Genomic DNA, 22,561 nt, shown 5'->3' with positions numbered 1-22,561 from the left:
GTTAACAGAAATGTCATTCTTCTCTCCAAACCTAAATCAAACTTCAGGAGATCCAGTGTTCTAGCTAAATGATAATGTTTTCATGATCTACCTGCCGTGCATCTGCGGTCAGCATGTTGCCTTTATGTAGACTGCAAGCAAGGCCATATAATGAAGAGGTGGTTTGAAGTTCTCAGTGTCATTCAATTTCTGTCTCTGCAGTGGACATGTAAGTCAAATCGTTGACTGTCCTTGTAGCACAGAGGGGAGCCGTGTCCCATACGTATGTGTTTTACTTTCACTGCCTATTACGTCTTTCATGGTACTACTTTGAAGTACGCAGCTTAATTTCTTCTCTGCATCTTCCCTGCAGCTGAATACGCATGTCACGTAGCAATGACATCAATGAAGTAATGCCTATAAGACAGATGGTGTGAGCTGATCTAGTGAAGAATAATGACACAGTATTGATCAAGGAACATTTGTATCCCCCACTATAAGTCACTTTCCAAAATACAGTGAGCCAGGAGAATCCTTATGTCCCAAATTACAGGCGTGAGAGCAAAGCACAATAGCGAAAAGGTATACTGTGTCAGTGGATAGTGGAAAAGCAAGGCATTTAGAAAAACAACACATAAATCAATATTATATATATATTTATAATATATAAAAGATACACATATACATATATATATATATATATACACACACACACACACACACATATACACATATCAATTTCTTTTGCTGGTCTGTTGCTGAATGAAAAGGCCCCTAAAATAGATTTTCCACCCGATAGCTGTTTTTTTTTTTTTTTTAATGCAGAGAGACAAGCTTTTCTTAAGACAAAAGTGATCATGGGAAAAAAACCTATGTTAAAGATTATTTTGCCTGTTAGTGTTTGCTGAGCATTGAAGCTCAGCTCAGTTCAGACTCTCTAGAATAAAAGTATGAAAACGTCCCAACCAATTCTACACCACAAACCAAATGTATAAACACCTTGAAGAGCCCAGGACCATTCAGTGTATAATACACTGAGAAAATAGTAATACACAGTAATACAAAGTGTTGGCTAAGTGCTCCATGCATATTGTGGCACAGCGACTTCATCAGGAGGGGGATTCTTTTTAGTTGTTTTTATTACATTTGTGTACTGGAATCTGGTAATGTGTTTGCATTACTTTGTCAGCTTGTCTATGGTTTTGATTGATATCCTAATTACATATTTTGCTCTTTTTATTACAATAAATCATATTTGTATTTTACATGTGTGTATATATTTAGTTTGCAGTACAGTTATTATTATTACACAGTATTTATATAGCGCTACCTGATTACACAATGTTTTACAAAGTCCATTGTCATATCACTAACTGTCCCTCAAAAGGATTCACAATTACCCTACCATAGTCATATGTCTTTTTATTACAGTCTAAGGTCAGTTTTTTTGGGGGGAAGCTGATTAACCTAACTGGATGATTTTGGAATGTACTGGAGCACTGGAACTGGAGCACCCAGAAAAAAACCCATGCAAACACAGGGAGAACCTTAAAACTTCATGCAGATGGTGTTGTGTCCGAGATTCAAACCTGGGACCCAGCACTGCAAAGGCCAGAGAGCTACCCTTTGAGCCACAGTGCTGCCCCTAGTTGGTTTATTTTAGTGCTAGTGCTGCCCCAAACACATTGTTTGGTTGTTGTAATTTTGGGTAGTCCCAATTTGGCACACTTTGTGGAGTAGAGATCTATAGTGATATTAACCCCCCAAGCGGTAATCCCGAGTGTGATTCGGGGTGGATTATCCATGAAAAAAGCGGTAATCCCAAATTAAACTCGGGGTCGCTTAAAACATGAAAAAAACCCACTCACCTTGTTCCGTTGTCGTCCCCCAGAGTCCTGCTGGTCCTTGCAGCTCCTCCAGACACGTCTTCTTTCTTTGATTATCTCCCGGCGTGTGCAATGATGATCTACGGGGTTTCCCGGTAACGTTGGTGCATGCGTCGGTGCTGGCATGAGGAATGGCGGTAAATTCAAAAACTTTTGTATTGGATTCAATAAAAAATAGCTGTTTTGAGTCCAATACAAAGAAATCTTTATATAATATATATATAATAAAAATATATATATATATATTTTACATGCTACTGTATAGTTATATTACATGTTTCACTATTTTTATTTTTATTTATAAACATGATTGACTGCTTGAAATTGTTTCCTGTCTACATACCTTCCAGTGATGGCTGCATATAATTTCTCAAGGAACGTTTTACTAATGGTGACAATAGTGGACCATGCCTGTGTAAGGTGTACTAAAATAACAAATGTATTGGAAGCCTGTGTGACAAGATGACAGGCATTAACACAATTTGGCGACGGAACTTCGTCTCAGTGGAAGTTCACAAACAAGGTTTTTTTTTACTACTTTTAAAGTTTGCATGGTAAATCTCTTTGTTCCTTATGTATATTCAGCCATTATGATGTCATTCAGGACATTCCAGAATATGCAATAGAATAAACCTATTTGCCCTACAACATAGCCGTTCTACCCTTGGCTATGAAATAGAGAACACTGCATAATAAAACCATGCGGATCACATTCAGAGTAGTCTGAGGCTTAATTTTACATAGCGGGAGGTAAGAAGGTCAAGCTGTATTGCCTGTCTCTTCAAAGAAAGAAAAACATCAATGCTTTGAAATCCTTGTCACTGTTTGGTCCTGGTATGATTTTATTTTTTGCTTTGTCCAGAAAACATTTGCCAGTACACCATGAAACTTTATTAGTTTAGCGTTTAGCATGAGATGCTAAGGATAAATTACAAAAGTAGAGACAAACAATCTCCTGTGTTTTTTTAATGACTTTCACACCTTTACCCCTATACAAGCCCACAGGCCTTCACTGGAAAGGTACAGTCATCGCTATTTTGTTAATAAGACAATCGGCATAGTATTGTCAAGTTGATTCTTTGACAGAAGTTGCACATGGGGCCTAATGCAGCTAATGAGTGGTCATAAATTTGACCCCAGTTACATGATCAGTTTGTACTTGTTTTGTATTCAAGTTAATCAAGTGCAGCCCCTGATTATTGTGTAGCAATTTTGTAAAATGTCCAAAAGTGAATTACAGGAATGAATTACAACAGGAATTGTTGTATGTATTAAACAGATGTAACTAACATTTCCAATGGTATATTTACAGGCCAAAAGAAAGCAAATAAGAGAAGTTTTCATTACTTTTGAGTGGTAACCATTATGCTATAAGATTAATGCATAACAAATATAATGAGAGGTAAAATGGAAAGGTTTAGAAACCTAAAAGCATCATTTGCTGCACCTACTTAGCTCAACATGAATACATGTACATAACTAGATCTGCATTTCTCTCCAATAACAATTTCTTGATAAACTATTTGAAATGGTCTTTTCCTCCTCAGAAGCAATATATTTTCATTTTATAAAAGTGTTTAATTAGTTTTAGGAAGAAACGAGCTTGCTGTGATAAGAGGTTTATCATGGGCCCAGATGAATAATTGTTGGGGAATAATTGCATTGTTAGTATGCTCTGAGTAGAGAAATGAAAGTGTTCATTGATTTTAAGGAGCAAAGCGTTATCATACCCACAAACTTCATCATTTATTCTGGGCTGAGTAGCAAGCATGGAGTTTATTAGGAGGATATATTATAGATTGTTCAGGCAACTAGATAATTGTGTAAAGGTAACAGATTAAAGCAGATAAAGGAATGTTTGCATCCAGCAGTAATGACATATGCAGGTCTGTGATCGGGAAGATAAGTGATGGGCTACCCATGTAACTAAATTAGTGGCAGAAAAAATTACTGTTTACAGTGCAAAATGAATCATAAAATTCTGCTGATATTTAACCCCTTTTAGAAACCATGGGCAGATTCAGAATTTGCTATTTAATTATCTCTTAATAAAAAAAGAAAATAAAAATAAAAAAACATAATATTTATTTATAATTTTTCATACATTGACACTGAAGAATTGCAGATGCCACTGCAGCAGAAAGGTAGCAATGTTTATCTGCAGAAGCCTTCAATTAATTTTTATTTTTAGGCTCACATACTGATCACATGGTAAGGAACCACCGTGGTTGGAACCCACTTGGGATTGAGTATCAACAGCCATGCATAATGTCAAATTATGGCTCTTAAAGTGGAACTAAACCAAAAAAAAAAAAAAAACTCACACTCACCTCTCTTTTCGCAGAGAGTCCTGATTTCTCTAGTAGTCTCCTCATTTGGGTCCTGCGCCATCCTGGAACCCGCCTTTGTCCCAGCACAGTGGAAGCACTGTCATCTTCCTTTGTCTTCTTTCTACTTCTGGCTACATCTTCCAATCTCTCATTGCACAGGGGCGACATTGGGTAGTGTAGCCTGTTGTAAATGGAAAAAAAAAAATGCTGCGGCGATAAAGCCAGAAGGGGAGGGGCTTTACCCTTCTTCATTAAAATAAATGAATTAACTTTTTATTTTACATAAAAGGGTTGTCTAGCCTTTTATATAAAGTATAAATTCTGGTGTTAGGTCCGCTTTAAAGAAGGGCATTTTCTATTTGCTTTCTCAACACAAGGCAACATGCTGTAGAATGAACATATGCAGGTGGGCAGGGGTTAAGAAAAACTTATTTTTTTAGTTCAGATGGGTGCATTAGATCTTAAGTAGTATTGTAAATTTATAAGTTTACATGAGCCCATACCAGCCTACAGATTCCCTCTGACATGCCAGTTGCTTGTGGCAATCTTAAAAGATTTTAGTTTGCCAGTCTGGGCCTTACTTCATTTTGTAATCATGGAATCCCAAAGTGATTAGCCATGCATATATCCACAACTAGCCTGAAGATATCTGCTGCTTAAGCCAAAAGTCCTTTTATTATCTGTCTATCTCTCTCTCTTTACATTTTCATTCTTCTCTTTGTCTTTCACTTATTTTCTTTAATCATCTGTGTCTCTTTGGCAATCCTTCTTTTTCAACGTTTACCTTTATTTATACCTATTTATTTGTGTTTCTTTTGATTTTCACTTTCCAAGTTTATCACAGCTATTGATGTACTGAAATGTAAATAACTGGTAAAATATTATGTCGCCATTAATGTCAATAAAATGGCTTTGTCAAAGAGCATTGGGGCTGCCCATTGATGGCCTCCTTCTTGCCTGGTCAAGTCTGACTCTCTGAATCACTTGCCTAGAACATGCATGATGTGATTTACTGAATGTTTTGGAGCTCACGAGCAAACCTGGAAGTATCTTCCCACTCTCATTCCATATGTCCCTGCCCCAGATATCAGATATAAACCCCTATTGATGCTTTTGTACCTCCGTAGATGACATTTGTTAGGCTTCCAGGAACATAACGGGGGGTTGGGCAGTATAGTTAAGGAGAACCTATAGTTATTAGCAATGTGGTAGAGAGACCTTTGCAAATATTCTAAAGGTTTTATACCAGTTTTAGAGGTAACCAATAATTTTAAATTCATGTATACTTGCTGAATTTACCTACATTCCATTAGGAATTACATGGATATTATACAATGAAACCACATCGAAAATTGGTATTAGATTGCTAGTGTGATATATGAAATGATCCAACACTTTATACAAATTCAAAGTGATATGTCCGCTTTTATTTTGGCACATTTATTAACTGGTTTCAGTGGTTAGCAAATAATTTTTTCAGCAAAAGGTGAATTGCAGTAGTCGCTATATTTATTGCTCACAGCTACTGTGTAAAACCTTGATATTATTCTAGAAACATTATATACCACGGCACTTTGCACAAAGCACAAGTCTTAGATGCAGAACAAAGCTATATAGACGTGTGAATGCTTTATTTGTAGTTCATGTGAGACAGCAATATTTGCTTTTTGTGATGTGCAGTATTAGAGTCCTAGGTTGGGATCTCCACCAGGAAACTATCTGCATGGGGTTTGTGTGTTTCCATGTATGCGTGGGTGCAGGCACTGTGATTTCCTCCTACATCCCAAAGATATAGAGGTAGGTATTACCAGGGACACCCTTTGAAACCCCGCAAATATGTTGTATTTTCATGATACAAGATTCTAAAAAAAAACTAAATACAGACCTAATATATTGCTTGTACTCCTTGAACTCCTAGTACAAAATGGCCTGGTAAGTCAGTAATGGGAGTAGATTAGCTGCAGGGAGAACACATATAATAATTGTAATTAAGTCCAGAAATTTGCCCTGTTTACTATGATGCTAAAATAATGTTACTTGTGGACAGCTGAGTAATTTATTTATATATATATATAAAAAAATGTTTTTTTATGCTGCATTTGAAAAGTAATAAAATCATAAATATGTATTATTACTTTAAAAAAGATAAAAAAGTTCGATTAAACTGGCTAAGGGATGCATGAAAAGGTACAGTAGTGTAGCTTTGAAACTATGATACAAATTTACTCTGAATGATCTCTATCATTGTCTGTTATAGTAATTATTCAGGTGGGGTTATTCAAAACATCTAGGTATTAAAGCTTTGGATTGTAATATAAATCACCATTTATATTCAAATATAATCTGAGGTGCTTACCTTAGCCTTAAAAAAAGGTTATGCTTTGAATGTTAGTAATGAAGGCTGAATTTTGTGCAAATAAAATAATTTTGAATATTTTTGTCCACGGTGTGTTATTTTTATGTAAATCATTTATGTAAAATTCATTTATGTAAAAAGGGGAAAAAATGTAAAACACAAAAAAATCGTCTGTCTGTTCATTTCCCACTTTTTACATCTTAAATTATTTTATATTTGTGAGCTGCATTTGATGGGTCACTTGACGTTTGTTCATTATTGTTGGACACCAAAAGGTGGCACTATATCCTCATATAAAGTGTGCAACGAACTTTTATAATGTCTTAAGGTGCGTACACACTTCCAATTTTTATCGTTCAAAACGAACGACGAACGATCGATTGGGCAAAAAATCGTTCGTAAAAAAGTAACCAACGACGCCGACGAACGAGGAAAGTCGTTGTCGTGTCGTTATCTCTATGTGCAGGATCGGTGCTATACGATCGTTCGTAGATACCGTGCAGGATCGTTCGTCGTTCGTTTTCCAACGATAATAATTGGAAGTGTGTATGTAGCTTTAGACTGCAAGTGTTTGTTGCACTTTGCAAGAGGATATAGTGTCATCTACAGCGTGACCTGAGTATAAACCAACATTTCTTTTCACATTACATTTTTCAATCAAAATCACTGTTTATAATACAGAGGGGTTTGGGTATACACAATTTACATGATTCATGTCCATTTGAAAAAAGGGCTCCTAAAAAGTAGTTAGGGATGGGTGAATGTAGTTAATGTAACCTAAAAACCTAAAAGGTATTAAGCAGACAAGTTAGACGATTAAGGGAAAAAGTACAAAGACACTGATTTAATAGCAGATGTCATTTTGCATTGTAATGTGCAGAAAAATGGAATAAAACATGTCATTAAATACACAAAGGTAATTAAAAGCAATGAGTGATTATTTATATATGATTTATATCTGACTACTCTGGCAATGCAAAATTCTTTGATATCCCAAACACAATTAAAACCTATGATGACCTTCTTACCACAAACTATCACCTTCCAAATTATAAGCTCAGATGACAAGATATTTATGATTTCACTGGCAAAAGGACGAATCTTCCATGATATACCATATAATAGTACAAAACCAATGCCTATCAATTGTAAGGGACATTCAAACTCTAGGGGAAAAGTCTACCAAGCTAAATTGTCAAAATTCACATCACAGTTATATATATAATAAAAAAAAGCCAGTGGCATGAAACTATAAAAGGGAAAACAATAGGTGTATCTCTTTTTCTAAATCCTGAATATCCACTCTTTCCAAGAGCCTATTGATATACATGACATACCTAAAAATGGGGTCTATCCAAAATGGAAAAGCTGGAGACTATACAATCAGGGAGTATGTTTTGTATACCATTCCCAAAACCCAACACTTGTTCCACAAAAACTTTTTGTTTTACAAGAAATTTCATGTGACATTGTATGTGCAGGTTCCACTGCATGTTATGATTTAGTCCTGGTAGTATGAAATATGTCAAGATGCTGTCATGTTCTTTAGTATCACCGGTGTTGGGTAATGAAAATAGCACTTATTGAACATGGCATACCAGTGATGACTCAGTATATGTTAGTAATGGAATGGAAGGCTTTTCTTTTCGTCTTTTGTGTGTTTTATCAGACTGAACTATTTCCTGGAATAAGTGCTACTCACCAAGGCTACACTCTGTTACACTTATCTTTTTGCTTTTTCCTGAACCACATCCAACCAAACCTCAACATCCAAAAGGTCCTCTTAGACTATAAATATTTAAAAAAAAAGAATTTACTAATGTTTATTTTCTTTTCTCACCCATTGATTAGAACTAAAGCTTAACCTCAATCTTTAATAAATTTGTCTTTCTTTGAAACCTAACAGTAATTTACAATATATCCGTAGAAATTTTTAGATGACAAACACATTAGCACAGTGCCACTGTTCTTTAATTCAGTGGGCCTCTGCTGTCTTTAAACATATAAAGTGTTTTATTACCTTCCGACTCCAAAACTATACCGAATAAATGGCCACATTATTTTTAAATGAATTTTGTAACTTTAACTTTTGTAACTGTGCTAAACAGGCCTATGTTAACCTTGTAACATTTTAAAATAAAATGTTCTATCATGTCGTTTTTAGAAAATAAATGCACTGAATACAGGATAAGGATTGGTTAGCTGAAGTGGAAAAGATGAAGATTTTTCCTTGGGATTTGGTCCTTTTTATTACCATTCTGTTCTCTGACCCTTTAGTAATTGATTGCTCTAAAACAATTGAAATATTTTTTCATGGAACCTCTTTTATAATTTATGTGCCTCTTATATTGCTGGCCACTGGGAAGAATGTCCTCCTTACAGATAGTCATAAAGATCATATTTACATAATCTGACCCAAGAGGCACAAACTTCTTATTGTTTAAGGAACCCCTAGCAACTTTCAGAGCAAGTCGTGTTGAGAAAATGGCTCTAGAAAACACAATAAGCAAGAGCTTGTCTATGTGTGCTTAGCTGGTGGTAAGATAACATTCTTAAGGTTAAAAAATCATTCACATTTGGAAATTTAAGACAAGCTGAAAATATATTTCAGGTATTTTCCAACTGTGTACATTTTGAATAACGGTTTATGCACAAGGAAAAAAAATAATTGTCAAGTTGTCCTACAATTTATGTTTTTTTGCTAAAATCAGGAGCTGCAATTATAGATTTTGCCTTTAGCATCACCTGCTGGTAACATTTTGTATTATTCATTTTAGTCTGGTAAGTAAGAAATATTTCAGATAAATATTTCATATTGTACCTTTTGCAACCTGAAGGAGTAAAAGCAAGTTTGATTCCCAAGGATTTTGGACTTCTGTTGTCTGGCTGGAGGAAGTCCAGCATTATCCAAATCTAATGATTTTTGCCTGATCTTTTATTCATTACATTTATATTCTTTTAATCATAGGGAATCTGCAAATACTACCTAGGACAGTCTTCAAGCATTTTGCCTGAGAACATGACTCCTTCACACTGACATCCACTCATCAAGGCATTTTAATATTTGCATAAGTGCTCCCAAAAGCCAGCCTATCACTTTCATTACGATTGAAGACTTTATTTGGTTGTTGTTTTTTTGTATTGTAAACCACAGAGACTAAGTGATAATGTCAAATGGTTCTAAAGTAAGATATGAAAAATATGGTATGGTTTTATTTATTCATTTGAATAAGCATGTTGATAAGGAACCAGGGAATGCAAAATCTAAGCAGATTTTAAAAGCTTGAAGTAAAAGAAAGGTTTGGGGGGACTGAATCTAAAAAAAAAAAAAAAAAAAAAAATTTCTTTTCCTTAACTTCTAACATTATTAAGACATTTGCATCATAAACGTCAAATTGGTTTAGTGGTTTAAAAGCCCAATACAAAGTAGACTGTAATCAGTATACAGTAATACCCAATGCATATACTGATAATGTATTCTATATTTAATCTTTAACTCATAGGGGTATTTAATACGAAATGTTGAAGTGAAATACATAAGCAAATAGTACAGATGATATAAAAATAGTTATAAAATTATTATGCAATGAATAAAAATATAACATTAAAAAGTAACAATATATAAAGTTTAAAAATACATAAAAACATGTAATTGTCTGAGAGCTATATAAAAAACAGTTTTTTGAAAGGATAGACATGTATATAATTAATAAAGTAGAATGCACACAGTTGTTAGGATATTGATTAAATGTTGCAGTATAACATGTGATTGTAAAGTTTTGCACCAGAAATAATGATAATATATATATATATATATATATATATATATATATGGAAAGATAATTCCAACATTTACAGTCAGATACTTATATTGATCACAATTTTTTATTAGTTTTTTGTAGCCCTGATGAAGAGCTTTTAACCCACAAACACAACAGAATATTTTAGTACAAGTGTTATAAAAGCTAAATTCAGACTCTATTATTCAAAGTTTTTAATGTTCTCTGTCTACTTGGGTGATTTTCTTCCTTTTTATGTCTAATGTCAGTACTTTAGGCGGTAATGGGAATCTGCATGTTGGGGAAACTGACAGCAGTGGATGCTGATTGGAGTTCCAACCCCTCTGAAAATGTTGTAAACCTACCATGTAGGAAAAAGCAACAATTTTTTTTTCTTTGCAGTATGTGGTTTTCTTTTTTTTTCTTTTTATGGACCTCTGAGCTTACACTCAAAGAGAAAACAAAAAAAAAGCAAGTGGGTGTTATTAAAAGGCAAGGAATAAAAAAAAGCATGGCTATAGCCAGGTATGCTGAAAAAATGATTGGCTGACTCCTAAACCTGCAATGCACAATAAACCAACTGTTCGGTTAAGAAAGCCTATTCATGGAGGTAACATGCCCAGTAAAATTCATGACGCTGCATCATGGAAATGTGGATAAAGCCTTGGTAGCAGCTGAGCTAAAAACTGTTTTAATAATCTCTGCTGTAACAGAGATACAACTTTAAAGCAGACAACATTACAAACACAAGCTGTACCATCTGAGATACATTTTTATTATAGATGATTTACTTCAACTCAGAAAACCACCAATAATGAACTTCGTCGGTTTTGACATGTTCGATTGTTTGATATGTTAGTCTTTTAAGTTTGAATTTTATTAAAACTCTCTTTTCTCTATAGGCAAACAATTCTCTCCTTAACTGGAGGGCAAAAAGCTCTGGAAATCAACGGCTGTCCATTATCTCTTTTCAGCTCTATGATTTAAGATTGCTATTTGTTACATGTCCAAGCAGTTTAGCAATTGTGGACAAGTGAATAAATTAGTATTTGTCCTTTTATCAAAGTTTTGTCAATAATTTTTTAATTTATTATTTGACTTCTGTCCAAACAAGCCTTTATGTTATGTTTGCATCTTTCCTCTTCTATCTTTGCAGATTAAATATATTGGCTGACTGAAGTTATCATTTTAAAATGAAATATCATACATTACCCATGTATAGTTATGGACAAATCTGTTTGGGTTAGCTTAACCCAAGGGTTAGAGAATCTTATTCAAAATTAAATGAACCCAAGCTTAAAGTCCGGAATCCCAAGCGTTGATAAACTCTCAACATTTTAGGGCTTGTTGGCATCCTACTACTAAAAATCCTACTACATCCTACCTAAAAAAAGGAACAATTTTAAAAAAGACGCTGAATACAAATCACCTTTTCCCACTGTGCAACACTAAGGGCAAAATTTAAAACAGACAAATTATTTGAATAACATTTTTGGGAGATGTTCTTCACATAATATAATGGAGCAAATTTTTTTACAGACAACTTGTATTGTAAGAGCAAAAATGTTTATAGAATTGTTTTTTTTTTTACTTCTTTTCTTTTAATATCAAAAGGCAAAAAAATCTCTGTAGACAATGGATTGAAATTGGTTAGTAGTTCTCTATGGTTGTCCTTCTTCCCACTAATGCATAACTGTCCTATTGGTGGCCAGAATAAATCCAGCTCCCAGTAAGAATTTAAAGACACACAGCAGTGTACAATTGGCCACCTGCAAAAACATTGTGATGGGCAAGGCAAGGCCTAAACTTACTACAAACAAAGAACAAGGGCTAGAGCCTTACTACAAAAAGTAAGATACTCTAGGGGATACAAAGGTGTAAAATTTGTCGGCAGCTTTAGTTGGGGATAGTAAGAATAACATGTAACTGTCTATTTTTTGTTTTATTTATGGGGTTAGGGGTGCTTTTAATGTTTGGGATATTTTATGATGTAGTATATGTGCACAGTGTCCTTTCTATTTTTTCTTTCAAATCATGCTGCTGTGGGCTTTAAACAAAAGACAGCTCCAAGAACCAATTATCAATACCAAGTAAATATGTCATTTTGAGCATCTCAAACTTAAAAAAGGTACAACTGATGACCTATGAAAAAGGCACAATAATAACTAATTAAAAAGCCAGCAAAGGAGTCAATTGCCCGAACAGCTAGCAATCAGAATTTTTTTTAACTAACCCTAAGTTTGGCATCTTTTCCTAGGCTTTCCCTGCAACAGCTTTAAATTCACTGACACTATGGGTGCTCTGTACTCCTCTTTAATGGTGTGGGGGTTGGCTTAACCAAAATCCCCTGTAATAGTCGGCTAAGTCTGCTTCTGGTCATGGTTCACAGTACAGTACATATAGGTTAAAAAAAATCACTCCTGCAAATCTGCACATAAATTCACCGGATTGCAAATCTCAAATCCACGGGATTTGCCTTAAACCCACAATAAAGGCATTTCTGAATCCCCTTTCTATCCACTTATAAGCACATAACAAATTAAAAAAAAGTGTGTATTTTTTTAACTAGTAATACATATGATATAGAAACTTCATAAAATTGCTTTAAGTGATTCTCTAAACATGCTTGATAAATTTACAAACCCTGTGTGCAGCCAATAGAAGGCTGAAGAATAGTGGGTACACTTTGGAGCGGAGCGGTAGGCTCGTGAGCATGAATTAACATAAAAGATTAACTTTGCAAAAGACAAAAGACAAAAGAAAAGTTGCAAAGACATTCATTTGTCTATTCTTTAGATTTAATCTAACAATTGATCACATTTCAATATAGGTAAAACATTTTCACATTTTCTGAAAAAAAAGGCAAACCCCCCAAATTTTTTTAAATATTTTAAAAGCAAAAAGATCAGATCTGGGCATGTAGGCCCCTTAATGTATCTGTTTGCACATTTTTTTGCTTCTATGTTTGAACTTACCCTAACATAAAGTTTGTTTCAATACTTAACATTACACTAATAATTAAGTGATGAAGCAATAAGTATTTTGATTTTTATATACATTCTATAAAAAACCAACACAATTTTATTTAATCTTTTTTTTGTATGTGTACATTTTTGGCTTACAATTGCAATCTTGTTACATATCTCTCATGGTGTAAGTAATTCCAATTATGACATTTAGATGTAAAGGTCAATTCTACCCAGGACTAAAATTGCAGTCATTATTTCCAGGAAACATTACCAGCATTTACAGACCTTTTCTATCTAGACAACAAGAATGACCACCTGTGATTTAAAAAGTAAAAATAAGTAAAAAATATCTGCAGTGTTGGGAGACCAAAATAATAGTTAAACAGGGTATGGTAATCAGAAGATAAATACCTGAATTTACATTACCTGTGTAGGTTTTCATTCCCATGTGTAAGATTTGGTGCTCTACAATCATTGTTGAATTCTGGTATGAATCCATAGTCCTTATACAAAGCCTCTGCTCCTTTTGCAATAATTGCAACGCCATTTTGAACTCTACGGTGCAGGTCATCTTTCCATCCAGCAGACAACACTGTGAACAGACCAACAGGCAAATGCTCGGGCATGTAATCTGTGCCACCCAGGTTGGTTCCCACCATAAACCATATGTAACCAGGCCCAGTCAAGCCGGCTTCTCGCGCTGCCTTGAAAACCCCATCAGCTTCATCCTTAGAACAGTATAGAAGACGGACTTGTACTGTTATCTCTCTCAGTTGCCTCTTGAGTTTGGCACCACTGGGATCATCAGTCAGATTGAGGGTCAGGACACCTCGATTTTCCCAGCCAATAAAACTGCTGTCAGTAAGCAGTTCGATGTAATCCACAAAGTCTTCATAGCCTGGGAATAGAGTAGTAATAACTGCAAATGCTGTCCAATCATATTCTTCCAGCACCTCGAAGATGACTTGAAGTTGCTGCTCCGTGGATGCTCCCAGCTGCAGGAAGGTTGAACCTTTTTCCTATGACAAAAGAATATAATAGGTTTAAAAAAAAAAATCACAAAGCAACCAAAAAAAAGAACATGGAAAAAATACAAAAATATTGTTGGGATAAAGGTTAAATAATAACTGCATTGTATTTGTAATTACATTGTAATTTGTTTTGAATGCAATTTATGTTATTAAATGTACTTTTTGTTAATTGTAAGTTATAAAATAAAAATCCAAAAATGGAATAAATAAATGGTTAATAATAATTAAAAAGTTAATAGAGAATAAGAAAAATAAGAAGAGAATGCAAGAAAATAAAAGTGTGGACAAAACAGAGATGTTGACAGCAATGGAATACACTGGAATTCCTGTAAAAGAAATGACAACAATAACAAGATTTTAGGAATACTCCAAAATACAATAAAAGGGTATACAATATTGTATGCAAATAATAATAGTGTAACTACAAAAACAATATGAGTAATATTTACCAATAATCATAAGCAACAGATTGTATTTTATTTTATTTCTACCATAAGATTTCATGTGTATTTGTAATACTGCTGTTTGGAGATAATGAGTGACGGATGATCTTGCCCACTGTCTGCTCCTCTAGCAACTTTACTTTTGTTTAATTTTATGCTTTCCCCGCATGTTGACAAATGTAAGTCAAATTGGTTTATTATTTTATTCCTTCCATCGTATAAAAATATTTTTCTCCTTTGTTTTTGTGTTGACATATACTGGAATTGATTTATGTTGTTGATCTCTATTATTTCTAGTACCATATGTACCATTTTTATTTTCTGAAGAAGCAATTATTTGCGAAACGGGTAAAGTACAGTATATCCTACTGTTGTGCTGTTGTAACTCAGGTTCATGTGAATAGGATTTGTGTTCCCTAATGTACATCTCTTGAGAGAATTTAGCTTTTACAGCATATGCAGAGGAAAGGGTACATGTTTAAGGCATTGTTTGGCATTTACATTTACTGTTGTTGAATTATTGTTGAATTATTTTCTTAGGAAATTGTTAATAAAGCAACTTGTATTTGATTTATTTTGTTTAGACTTATTATGATGCCTTAAGAGTACCTTAATCTTTATCTACATTCCCTGCACACTGTGAGCTTCCCACAATGAGCATTAGAAGCTGTAACAAGTCAGAGCTTCTTCACTTCCCGGTTGGAGAACATTCAGTAACACCTTGACCCCCACCCCACACAGCTCCCCCATTGTCCCTGACCTTACTTTTTTTTTGCTCATTGTATATTCATTCATTATGTACTGACCCCTCCTGCCTACCCAATCTTTCTGTGGTATTTAATTATTCAATGAGAGTTATTGAGGGGAAAAGGAGGTATCAAAATTTTTCAGGCAGGTAAGTTTTTATTACAAAATACATTTTTTTTCTTTAAAACTTTTCTTTACAATAAAGTTCCACTTATAGAAGGACAGAAGTTGAATTTTTTTAGTAGAAAGGGGTGACACTCATAGCAGCATATCACATTTCACCAGAAGAGGGTGCAAAGCAGCTGTTCATCGACTAGGGGTAAATGACCTGTGTTACCATGGTGAATGAAAGATCTCTCACTACTCCATGACAATGGTTGGTTGACATAATGATAAAAAACAAAATCTCCCTGTTTCAATGGTCATAATGTGATATTGACATTACCATGGTCAATATCTGTGTTTTTTACAGCAGAAGAAACTTATACAACTTTTCATTGACAGATCTATATATATAAAATTGTATGTATGTATGTATGTTCCACCATAACTCATGGAGGCACTTTTTAACCAAACTTGCCATACATATGACTGAGACTCATGTGAGTGCACCAGTCATCTTTGTACAGCACTGTGCCTTTTGCTTATATTTTTACATACTTTTTGTTGGACTTTTAAAAATTTCTGGCATGTAATATTGCCTTTTAGAAAATGTACGGCAATTGGCCGAGTGCAATCAAAGGCAAAAATATGAAACAACATCGTAGACAAGAAAATCACTATAGCTTTATTTGATTCCTTTTCCTTTATAATATAGGATTGCAATAAATAAATACCAGGGCAACGCCGGGTTATCAGCTAGTATTTATTATATTTAAATATCCTGATCCTGATGTCAGAACTGCTCACTTTGTTTTTGTTATATTTTACAGCACCAAAAGGGCTGAGATCTAAAAGACGCACACATGTTATTCTGCTACTTATCCTCCTGGTGTTGGAATCACCCACAATCTCACTTTATATAGCACCCAGGAGGTTGGAAGGAGCGTTGGATAGGCAGGGCTGATCACTCAGATCTGGGCTCTGATTTGGGCTCTAAACACTCACAGGAAGCAGAATGTGGCTTTGCATGGTGAAGGAGCCTGCAGGAGCTGCATTCATTATCAGTTAATTATGAGTACAGGACTGGGAAGCATAAAATAAGGAGAGGATGGAATATTCACACCCTTATAGAAAAGAGACATATTGCTAGAATATTAGGGACAGCTGCTTAAACATTTCTAATAAAACTGGGGCCATTTATAAAAATGGTGTTAACAGTTGCTGGGCTCGATTCACACGTGTCCGGTGCATTGCATGTCATGCCGGGAAATGCATTTTATTTCATGCATGAACATGTGTTGCATTAAAGCAGCCCATTGATTTTTAACAGGCTGCAAATGCAACCAAAGCTGTATTTTGCAATGCAACACATGTTAATGTGCAGCCACGCATTGCGGTGAACTGTATCACAGGTGTTGTATGCTATTTGACCAGCAGTTTTTAGAATATGACGCATGGTAGTGCATAGCCATGTTTAGCAGTGCATTGAAGCGCAAGTATGTTTCTTTGATGTGCCGAGTGTCATTTAAATTATTTTTTTTTTAAAAAGCACTATTTAAAAAAAATTGCACTGCAACAAACCAAGGCATGTAAAGTGTGCTACCCGATCTGATGTTTTTCAGAACACAACGCAGGTAGTTCCTAGCCATGTTTAGCAGTGCTAAACTTGGGTGCCATTAATTTTTGTTTTAAATAAATGGCACCTCAGTACACCAATATGTGTAATGTGTGTTAACTGATCTGTTCTAGGAATACAATGCATGGTAGTGTGTAGCCATACGTTGCAGTGCATTGTTTCTTTAGTGGGTGCCACCTAACTTACCACAATCATGTAATGTGTGATATCATCCCAAATTCAGTTTTTTCTATTTTCCTTTTATAATTTTTGGTGTGCCTTTTGCAGAAAAAAACGCTACAAGTCAACTGTGTATTTGATATTCTGTATTGTCTTGTTCTATTTTCATTTTTCATGTAACTTTTTTTTGTACTTATGTGACTGTTTGTATTTGATTTTTTGCTACTAATCCTGAATAAAAACGATTGTTAATGATAAAACCCTGACGTGGTTACCAAGGACAACACACTAGAAACTAACAATCGTCTGCTATCAAAAAAATATCTTTCCCGACACGTTTCTCTTCCAAAACCGCTTCTTCAGGGGATAGCAGCATAGCAGGCTAAAACACCAAGTAGCCTAGTGATGGCAAGACATATATCACAATACACCAAAGTTTGCCAACAGCTCTGGAAAGGCATCAGCAGCATATGTTCACATAAGTGCAACCCAGCAACACCCCAAACACAGAAAAGGACTGCACAAATGCAAGTATGTTTCCCAAATCGCCATTCCAGACTAGAGCATGATCTAATGCTGTGTCCATCTGCACCTCTAGCTGACAAGCATGCTAAACTTATTAATAGGAGACAGCAGTGAAAATATACTCAATAGTGAACTGGATACGGGAACTTTAGCAGTGAGGCTAAGTTCACACTGGTTGTGAGATTGTGGTGCGTTTACCACTTCCTCAAGCCAGGAGATGCTAGGTCATGGGGGATGCCACATGGTAGCATCTATCTGTGGCACCTGCATAGGGAATGAATAGGGATGGCAGTAAGCAATACTAGTACTGTTCACTGCTATCAATTGTAAAATGTGCAGTTGTTGGTTCTTTAAAAACCAGTGCTGCATTGAGAGTATTCAAGTGTCTAGCAGGAAGCCAGCTGTGGGGACCCACACAGGATCCCTGGATCCCAGGGGAGGTTGGATTGAATACTAGACACAATCAATGTTGAAGCTATCATCCATGACTAGTAACTGGGCCAATAACTTGGCTTTATTCTTAACTTCCCCATGGCCCAGCAGATCATTAATAAATGAAAAGGACAATCCATGGTGACTACTTGTGCAACTACTAAAGGCAGGGGGTTTTATTACCAAGCCAGGAATGCTGATTAAATAAAAAAAATCCAGCAGAGATTCTATGGACCCCATCTTGTGAGTGGAAAACACTAGAAACCACCTAGAAGAAAGAATTTACACGTTGGGCCTTTAACTTTAGTTGAGATTACATTTCAGTTCACAACTCAATTATTTTACCATTGCATCATAATCTAGGTAGGTACACCAAAGAAAACACCAAGACCTACAATCAGTGGCAGCATACCATAAAATCACAATGTCATTGTATATGTCTAAATCTGTTTGGAATCAATATATTGCCACTCAGTACAACTGAAGATTTAGGCTTTACAAATGTATGTATAATTCATGGTTAAACCTTAACTGGCTCCTAGTGTTAATCCATTCTATTGATAACAATAGGAAAATTTATATTAAGTTCTTATATTAAGTGCTGTAGGGGAGAAGTGGATTCTGCATTCACTTTTTATTAAATGTACTGCATAATTTTGAAAATGCACAGTATTTTTCTTTTTTCTAAGACAACATACCACATATAATTATATACAAGAAACTATGAAGACTGGATCATTACTTATTTCTGTGTTGAAATATCAACAAAGATTTGATTTCACAAAGGTAATTTTAGGCTTATATCCTGCTGTGTTCACACAGTATACCCATGGAAAAACTACTATACTGTAATAAATGCTTTGATAAATAACCGGAGCCAGAGAGAGATACAAGAAGAAATAAATTTTAGGAATCAATAGTCAAAATAATAAATCAATAGAACCTTTGGATCAAGACTACTCTGGCATTGGCAATGAAGGATGCTATAAAATAATCCTTAAAAATTTTTTTTTTATTCTGTGAACAATGACAAAAAACTGATCAAATTTATGGTAGCTAAATATTCCTAAACTTGCAACCAATGCCTCCTTATTGAAGAATTGCTTTTGATACCTTATCAGAAATTGGGACACATTAGGACTCAATAGCATTGGTATATGTTACAGTTAAGATGTGCTGGCTGCATTCATTTTTCCTCACTGGACCAAGAACAGCAAATACAGAAAATATGCATCACTTTTTGCAATGTTCAAAGAAGACTCAAAGATCCTTATCCTTAAGTGTTTAATTTTGGGTATAGATACCCCTTAGAACAGAAAAAGAGAATATTTCATTATATATGTGCTACTAACATGGGCCAGCTAATTTAGAAAGATCATGGCAGGTCATTGTAGTATAGTAATATATTATAATGTAACAGACAGATGTCGCAATGTCATGGCCATGCCATTAGTAAAGCTACGTACACACGTCCAATGGTTCTCACCCGATGATCGGCTCAGGGCCACATACACACTTGGAATGCTTCTTGCTCAGGGCCGATATCGGACAAGAATCCATGGTGTGTGTACAGCGCATGCCGTCCATCGTCTAAACGACTGCGGATTCACGGATGATGGACAACGAACGATCTTAAAGCAAGGGAAGAGGGCGGGTGCACAGCAGGGTGCCGTCCTGTCGTTCTCACCCTCCCCTCTCTATAGAGCATTCATGCATCGTGCAGTCCTTAGTCAATTGAAAGCATTGTGAAAGACATCTTCATTTATTACTAAGACATCCGCCATACCATTAGTAAGATACCTGTTACTTTATTCATACATACATGCAAAGTAAAAGGTTCACATAGCTTTCATCTTTTCCAGCAGCCAGGAACAGAGAAATGAAATCCCATGTAAGCCTAAAACTGAATGACTGTCAAATTTTTCAGTGCTAGGCCAAGCAGGAAGCAACTGGTGCTGCCATTTAGAAGAGTATGGGCCTGATTTATTAAAGCTATCCAAGGCTGTAGAGGATACACTTTCACCAGTGAAGCTGGGTGATCCAGCAAACCTGGAATGGATTTATTTAAAGTCATTTGCTATTTATGCCTTGAATCCTGGGCCAGATCCATTCCAAATTTGCAGGATCACCAGACTTCACTGATGAAAGTGTATCCTCTCCAGCCCTGGAGAGCTTTAATAAATCAGGCCTTATAAATTAACATGCTCACAACCACCCAAAAGTTCCAGGTATTTCTGGTAAGTTCCAGGTATATGATCAACAGCCAGTAGAGCCACGTGAGAGGAAAGAAATGATGAGTACTGTTGGGGTGGTTAAAAGTTAAGTAAATCATTTGTAATGTATATATAATCCTATAACTAAATCATATGTTTGTAGAATAATCTGTTTTACCAGGTGTGTAATGCTACCAAACATAAAAAAACACTGAGATTCTTCAGATTTTCCCTTTCAGTGAATAATGGGTGACACAAACTTTATGCCAAGCTTAACGGCTGGTTCTCAGAGTTAACAGTTACAGAAACGCTTACAGAACTAGCAAACCATAAAATTACACTGCCTGATCCTTACTTGGATGGCACTGTCTGGGTTTTAAATATTCATGTCCTAATATATCTTATCCAAAATCTTACACTGCCAGTGGGCATGTACGCCTGGACATGGCTTCTTTTTTATTCTGGAAGAAGAAATGTCTCCTCCGCTTCTCTTCACAGTAAGTATAGAAGACCCTGACTGGCTACCCTTGACACGGTTATTCATGAGGGCCTTCCCCAGTGGTTTGATTGAATGTTAATAACTCTATTAGCCTTGCAGATGACTCAGTGTGGCAGCAGGATGTATGAGGGAGTTGGTGCACAAAGTGTGTGTACATAAACTGTCAGAAGAGAGCCGTTTGTCCCGAGACCATTTGTGAAATATTAATGGAGCAAAATTGTCTCTCGGTCAGCAAGGGAAAAAAGACATTGGAGGGAGGGCAGAACGGGAGTGTGGCGTACAGACTGAAGGGTGGAAAAGAAGACATGCAGTGTTTTGAAATAACTGATATGTAAATGTAATGGAAAGACTGATTGAAGTTCTGAAATAGAGAAGTCATTTCCCAGACAGAGAAAAATGCTCGCAAAATAATGAAGACATCAGAGGAAAGCAAATTACATTAACAGAGGTTAGTATAATGAAAATGGAATAGAAAAACAGAATGGAAAAATAAGGGCTTGTAGGCAAAAATATTTTAAGACTTTTTATATGTTTGATTCATAAGAAGGAAAAACTTTTAACTTATGGATCACACAATTTAAACATAGTAAAGCTTTAATGGTTTTTTTTTTTTTTTTTTTACATTGCAGTGTAAAAGAAAAGGTAAAAAAACTAGAAATGGCTGCCTGCTTATAGTATTTGGAGTATGTTAATGCAATCAATAATTTCTCACAAAAGCTTTAACATGGTAATGTAATCTTAAAAGTCAATTTTTGTATTTTTAAATCTGCAGCTTTCATTAAAATAATCATAATAATAATAATGGCTGGCGGCTCTATTGTAAAGATCCTTGTCTCGACACTTCCTGTTATAGGGGGACAACACTTAACACCAATAGTTCTCCTGCAATGTCACACAGTCATTGGGTGGACTCCAAAAGTCCCAGCCAACACACATTGTGAAAAATGACATGCAAATTTGTTGGAGTGTATTTATGGAGAAAACAGCATTCTAGTTTAACAATTGTCAGGTACTTATTTTACTATCTCGGGCATGCGCAGAAGGCCCTTTTTCTTCAGTGGTAAAAAAATGCCGATCTCACGCATGCGGAGTGAGAACGGCACTCTTTTCTCCCCATCTAGGCAATGTCACTCAATCTGTGTTTAAATTTTGGTTAGGATTTCATTTACTTAATATGGATCCTTTCCTTCCACTCCAGGGCCCTGATTTATTAAAGCTCTCTAAGCCTGAAGAGAATACACTTTCACCAGTGAAGCTGGGTGATCCAACAAACCTGGTCCCTAAAATGTCAAGGTTAAAATGGCTCCAGGGAAATGAAAGTGAGGAGGTTTTGAGGAGGTGAGGAGGTGAGGTTTTTACAAAATAAACCAGGTTCTTTAGGGCCCTGGAGCCGGCCAAGGGAGTTCCTTGGCCCAACCCTAATTCTGGGGATATATTCACCTGAACTCAGGTGCAAGGTGAGAAGAGGTAGTAAT

General features: G+C 35.5%; 1 protein-coding gene across 1 annotated transcript in view; it reads right to left on the bottom strand.

Annotated features, from left to right (window-relative positions):
* The window catches only part of GRIN2D (glutamate ionotropic receptor NMDA type subunit 2D), a 182,330-nt gene that overhangs the window by 148,347 nt on the left and 11,422 nt on the right, over positions 1-22,561 (bottom strand). The window contains exon 2 of the mRNA XM_072426809.1: positions 13,726-14,318. Within this exon, the coding sequence (XP_072282910.1) occupies positions 13,726-14,318 (593 nt within the window). The remainder of the gene's footprint in view (positions 1-13,725; positions 14,319-22,561) is intronic.

The sequence above is a fragment of the Pyxicephalus adspersus genome, chromosome 11, assembly GCF_032062135.1.
Source record: "Pyxicephalus adspersus chromosome 11, UCB_Pads_2.0, whole genome shotgun sequence".
Lineage (NCBI taxonomy): Eukaryota > Metazoa > Chordata > Amphibia > Anura > Pyxicephalidae > Pyxicephalus > Pyxicephalus adspersus.
This window is presented reverse-complemented; position numbering and strand designations above follow the sequence as displayed.